The sequence below is a fragment of the Microtus ochrogaster genome, chromosome 10, assembly GCF_000317375.1.
Source record: "Microtus ochrogaster isolate Prairie Vole_2 chromosome 10, MicOch1.0, whole genome shotgun sequence".
Lineage (NCBI taxonomy): Eukaryota > Metazoa > Chordata > Mammalia > Rodentia > Cricetidae > Microtus > Microtus ochrogaster.
In genome coordinates, this window is record NC_022016.1 from 42,864,942 (window position 1) to 42,870,939 (window position 5,998).

The 5,998-nt window shown below is 50.0% G+C and overlaps 1 protein-coding gene across 1 annotated transcript in view; it reads left to right on the top strand.

Annotated features, from left to right (window-relative positions):
• Positions 1-178: 178 nt before the first annotated feature.
• Fhad1 (forkhead associated phosphopeptide binding domain 1) overlaps positions 179-5,998 on the top strand; it is a 123,133-nt gene continuing 117,313 nt past the window's right edge. Inside the window, exons 1-2 of the mRNA XM_026781790.1 lie at positions 179-241; positions 3,043-3,149. Coding sequence (XP_026637591.1) covers positions 3,057-3,149 — 93 coding nt within the window. The 5' untranslated portion in view covers positions 179-241; positions 3,043-3,056. The remainder of the gene's footprint in view (positions 242-3,042; positions 3,150-5,998) is intronic.

The following is a 5,998-nucleotide window of genomic DNA, read 5'->3' on the forward strand; positions in this document are numbered from 1 at the left end:
CGAACTCGGGTGCTCAGAGAGCGGCTACGCCCTCGCAAAGGCCACGCCCCTCACCTGCTGACCCAGCCCATCGCGTTGCCATGGCGACGCACGTACACAGGCCGAGCAGGCACGCGGGGTGCGGGCCAAGCTGGAGACTCGGCAGAGCGCGGCAGGCCGCCTCGCCCTGGAGCTGTCAAGAGGCTCCCAGCCCGTGGGGCTCTCGGAGGAGGACAAAACGCTAGCTTCCTCCTCCTGCCAGGTGAGTGCCATTCCAGGGTGGACTGGCAAAGAGCAGAGGTGATAGGAAGAGGCGTGTCCCCGCCCCAAGCTCTCCAATCCAGGCTCCTGCTTCAGGACAGCTGCCCAAGCACCAACCCTTCCTCTCTAAGTGCTGTCACACCCTGTCCCCAGAGGCATCGTGATGGGACCTTAGGTCTCTAGGATGTCCACCCGGTGCAGCCCGGATTAGGAGGGGAACTCTCCGCCTTGGAGGTCATCCACCAACCATCAGAGAGGTCCCCTTGCCTGGCCTCCCGTGCTGGGCTGTAACGCAGAGGAAGTACACAGCTGGCGCCCAGGCTAAGTAGCCCTCCCAGAATGTTCAATCCATGGCCCATTTCTAACCCATTTCTGTCCCACGTGTGATTGAAGCCTTTTGGCTCTTGGCGGGGCATGAAGAGAGAGCCAGTCCACAGTTTAGCACGTTCAAATGACTACAGTATTTTCAGGCAGGCAAGGACCCCACAGGATCAGACGAAGGTGTAGAAACGCCGCCTAGCAAGGCAGCGGAAGAAGTCTGAGCTTCCACAATTCCGTCTAGGATTAATAGAGAAAGGGGGGATACCTCCTCCTTCCTTTGAGGTATCGTTTTGTCCTCTCGCTCAATAAGTCTTTACTGAACACCTCTCTCTGCCTGGCATGGCAGCTCTGGGCACTGGAGATGGAGTAGGGACCAACACTGTCAGGATGGCAAAGGGTCCCAAGATTCAAACTGAAAGATGCATCCACATCAATGTTTGAGGAATACACAGTGTTTTTAAACTGTGCAGAGCGTACTTTAGAGTGCATTGTGAGACAGAGATACGAATGGATGGGTAGGTGGGAGAGAAAACACAGCCAGCTGGGCATGGTGGTACATACCCGGAATCCTAGCGCCTGGGAGGGAAAGATGGGAAAAATGAGTTCAAAGTCATTGTCAGCTATACAGTGAGTTTTCAGATCAGCCTGGGCTACTGGAGAACCTGTCTCAAAACCCAAAACCTAACAACGATAATAACAATAACAGGAAACTATTGGTTACAGAATCTGGGTGGCGAGCTCCAAGGAATTCAATTTCTACTCCTCTCTTTTCTTTCTGGGGTTTTGCCTGTAAGTATGTCCATGCACTGTGTCCACTCGGTGCCCACCAAAGTCTGAAGAGGGCATCAGATCCCCTGGAACTGGGATTATGGGTGGTTGTGAGCCACCATGTGGATGCTGGGACAATCAAACCTGTGTCCTTTACAAACCCAAGAAGCCAGTGCTTTCAACCTCTGACCCATCTTTCTGCCTCCATTTGATTTTCTTCCTATGTACTCTAGCCCACCCTCAAGCTCGCAATCCTCCTGCCTGAGCTTCCACGGTGCTGGATTCCAGGCATGCACCACCACACCCAGTTCCCTGTCTTTGAAGCTCTCTGTATATTTGAAATTCCCATACTACAATGTTGGGGGAAATCTGTGCAGAGTTCTGGTCTCATAGAATTTTTCATCTTCCTACATCATCCCTAGAAATCAGTCCTTGGGCCAGTGAGGTGCCTCAGCCAGTAAAAGTACTTGCCGAGCAAGCCCGAGGATCTGAGTTTGATTCCCATCACCCGCCCACAGAAGAAAAAGGGAACTGACTCCTGCAAGTTGTCTTATGATTTCCATATATTTACTGAAGTTTAAGGACACCTGCACAAATATGCACACACACACACACACACACAGAGAGACAAAGACAAGGACAGAAACACAGAAAGAGTTTTAAAATTTAAAAAGAAATCACTCTTTTCTAATTCAATCTATGGAGAAATTCTGTGATTTACGGAGAAAGTATCAGTTGGTGCCTGGGTTTTCCGGGGCCAGTTCTTGGTGCTTTAAACTCAGAGGGAGCGTGTGGCTCCCTGAACTGGAGTTTGAGAAGCCCGGGTTAGCATCAGTGATAGCAGAGTTTGCTGTGTACCAGGCAGCCAAGGAGAGAATAACTCACCCTCAGTCTCTGTACTAGTTAGTGCTGGGCTGTAACTAATCTGCATGAGCATTGGGGGTCATGGATAACTAGGTGAGCATTCATCATCTGAGCATTCAGGGTGTGCTTGGATTATTTAGAGCTTTGGTTTTGCTTCCCCCAGTTAAGAAATACCATCAGGGGGGGTGGAGAGAGGACTCAGTAGTTAAAAGCTCTTACTGCTCTTGCAGAGAACCCAGGTCCAGTTCCCAGCACCCACATGGCAGATCACAATCACTTGGGTTTTGGTTTTTTGAGGTTTTTATATTTGTTTGTTTATTTTATGCATATGAGGGCTCTATCTGCATGTATGCCTTTGTGCCAGAAGAGGATACCAGATCCCATTACAGATGGTTGTGAGCTCCATGTGGTTGCTGGAATTTAAACTCAGGACCTCTGAAAGAACAGACAGAGCTCTTAACTTCTGAGCCATCTCTCCAGCACAAACCCCCTTCACAACCACTTGTAACTCCAATCCCAGGGTATCTGGTACCCTCTTCTGACCTCTGTATGTTTCTGCATGCACTTGGTGAGCACACATACACATACACTCAAGCACACACACACATTGACATAATATAAATAAATATGTTAAAAAATAAATACCTTGAGTCTGATTATTAGATTTCAATTCTTCTCTGTTGGTGATCACTATTAGCGAGATGACCTTCAGAAGGCATGACCTTGTCACCACCTGACCACTTCCTGTCTCTACAGACCTTCCCCTCAGGACCCTATAGAGACCACATCCAGCCCAGTCTGACTTAGAATGTGTCTCTCTAACCAAAGTCTTTCTGAACCTTTCTGCAGGGAAATCAGGGAGAATGAAAGCCTATTTGAAGAGCGCAGATGGCTTTTTTGTCCTAAACAAAAGCACCACAATTGGCAAGCATGCAGATTCGGACCTCGTCCTACAAGTAAGAACACAGCCCACCCTGCCCCATGCTACCCCAGTGCTACCCCAGTGCTCCTTAGTGTGGGGTGGATGCAGGGCTCTCAAAGTCCTACCGGCTACATCCACTTCGGTTCTCAGTTCCTGTGCCGCCAAGGATCCACTATCGCGTGTAGGAAAAGGGGAGCTGAGTGTCTCCTGGAGGTGATGGGCCTTCTACCTGTTGCTGAACACATCTTCCCACGCCCCAAGTTGTCCCCTGCCCAGGAGCAGCCTTCTGGGTGAGTTTGGAAGGTGTTCACAGAGCAGGTGCATTGAACTGCCCTCCCCTCCCTGTGTCAGGGGAGGCCTCTCTCTTTCCAGACCTTTCCCTTTCCATAGCCTGCCTGTGAGGGGACCCTGGAGTCCAGAAAGCTCTGAGGTGAAGCCTTGGGCTTAGTCACAGCCTCCTCTGATTTCACTTCATTCTCTGATGAGCTGTGGTTTGGTCCAGAGCCTCCATTCACTGACAGCTAAGGAAGAGGAAGAAATGACTAATAAAAACAGAGGAGTCTCTTTGAATATTTAAGCAGCCTAAAATATGTATGGAAGGGCAGAGAGGCAGGAGGCGGAGCCTCCTCTAGCAGGAGAGCAGGTGCACTGCCCCCAACCTTTCCCCAGGTGTCCTTAATAACCTTTCTTTGAAACAGGTAAAGATTCACAGAAGGTTGCAAACACCTTAGAGGGAACTTGAGCTTGCACCTCTCTTTGTTTCCTCAGTGATTACACTCGTGTGACTTATATCAGCATCAAAACAGGCCAGGGCACGAACCATGTGTAGGGGAGGGTGGCCCGTGGAGAGCAGGTGGTCATGATTATATCATGGGTGTGGATTCATACGCAGTAGCCTAGATGCAAAACGTCTGTGCCATCATAGACCTGGGCCCCACTTCAGAGTTACAGCAGCCTCTCCCACCACCCCTGAACCCTGAAACCAGGACTCTCTTTTTCGTATTGATAAGTCTGTTGTTTGGAGAAAGTTGTATCAGTAACATCATAGGTGTGTGACCTCTTGCGCTAGGGGTTTGGTTTGGTTTGGTTTCCCTTTTACTCAGGCCTGGGGATGTATTTAGATTGCTATCTTGTTCTTTTTTTATTGCTGGGTAGTATTCGGTGGAGTGGATATACTGTTGTTCAGTATCCATCTGTGTACAAGGCACGGTGATTATCTCTAGTTCAGGACCATTGCAGACAGCCTCTTGTTTCCAGTTGCTGTCTAGTGCTGTGATTAAACACCATGACCAAAAGCATGATTGAGGAGAGGATTTGTTTGGCTTACATGTTCTGATCGCCACTCAGCATTGAGGGACCTCAGCTCAGGATCTTAAGGCAGAGACTGAAGGAGAGGTGACAGAAGAACACCACTTACTGGCTTGCCTTCTTAAACCACCTGCCCAGGTGATGATGTGGCTGACCCCTCCCACACCAACCATGAATCATGAGAACCCCACAGTCTTGTCCAAAGGTCCATCTGAGGGAGGCATTTTCCTAATTGAGGCTTCTCTTCGAAGATGATTCCAGATTGTACCAAGTTTTCAAGACATCCAACCAGCACAGTGCTGTATGCAGTTTTTGAGAGGGCATAAATGCCTGGGAATGTGATGGCAGGGTCACCTAGCAATGTGTGTTTGGCACCTAGACACACCACCACTCTGTCCAAAGCGGCTGTGCGATTTCCATCTCCACCCGCAGTGTGGATGGTTCCTCGCTCCCCTCCAGCAGTGAGGGCTGTCCACGGTTGTTGTATTTTAGGTGTTGAGTAATAGTGACGAGGGCCCCATAAATCTCCAGATCTGCCTTGTTTCTGATTCTGGAGAGACGGCATTCAGCACCCCGCCATTACACAGCGGGTTAGCTAGAGCGTTCCTGGAGAGTCCACTTAGTCTTAGAACAAACTTGACCAATTTAAAAATAGCTCTGCATCCCCCTGTGGTACTTAATCTTCTCATTGCTGGGACAAAATACCTGATGGAAACCACAGAGAACCTTGCCTGAGCGCACAGTATCCAAGAGTTCACACCATTGCTCCTGGGCCTGGTGTGTGTGGTCAGAACATCATGGTGGCAGGGATGTGTGGCAGAGGAACTTCAGACCTCATGACAGATAGGAAACCAAGAGTGGGAATACATACAACACCGGAGCAGCGACAACCCTTGCGGCGGGCTTCTTGACCAGCGAGGAAGAAACACCCACCACACATGAGGATTCTTCTCAGATCACGCTTTACTGGAGTGCATTTGGTTGAGGGAGAGCATAAAGCGAAGGGGGGCAGGAAACGAGAGAGCAAGAGAGAGAGAGAGAGATGAGAAAGAGAGACGCTAGGGAGAGATGCTAGAGAGAGAGACATGAGAGAGAGAGGGCACAATGGCAGCTGCTTATATTGGGAATTGGCACACGGGTTGCCCTGTGATTGGCTGCCACCATCAGCTGACACCAGACTGCATCGAGATAGGCCCAGGGACCCATATCCACAGCGCATGCAGGAAGCAGGGGACAGGCAGCTCTCAAAGGCATAGCCAAATATGGAGTTGTTTATAACCAACAAGACAGGATGTGGTGCCATCTTATAATGGCGATCTTGTCTGGCTCCCTGCAGTTCCCCCTTATTGTTTGTGAGCAATGAGCACAGGACTAACGTCATCCAATCTGACCCCCACCTCATGATGTGTTGGTCGATCGAGGATGGGAGCTATTTTCCATGGACACACCTTCCCCTGTGCAATGGGTACTCGAGGAACCCCAGGGGTGCAAAGGCTGTGTCGCAGGAATCTACATCCGCACACCTACCCAAGTGCAATGGATCAACAGATCCCATGGGGTGCATAGGCTGTGCAT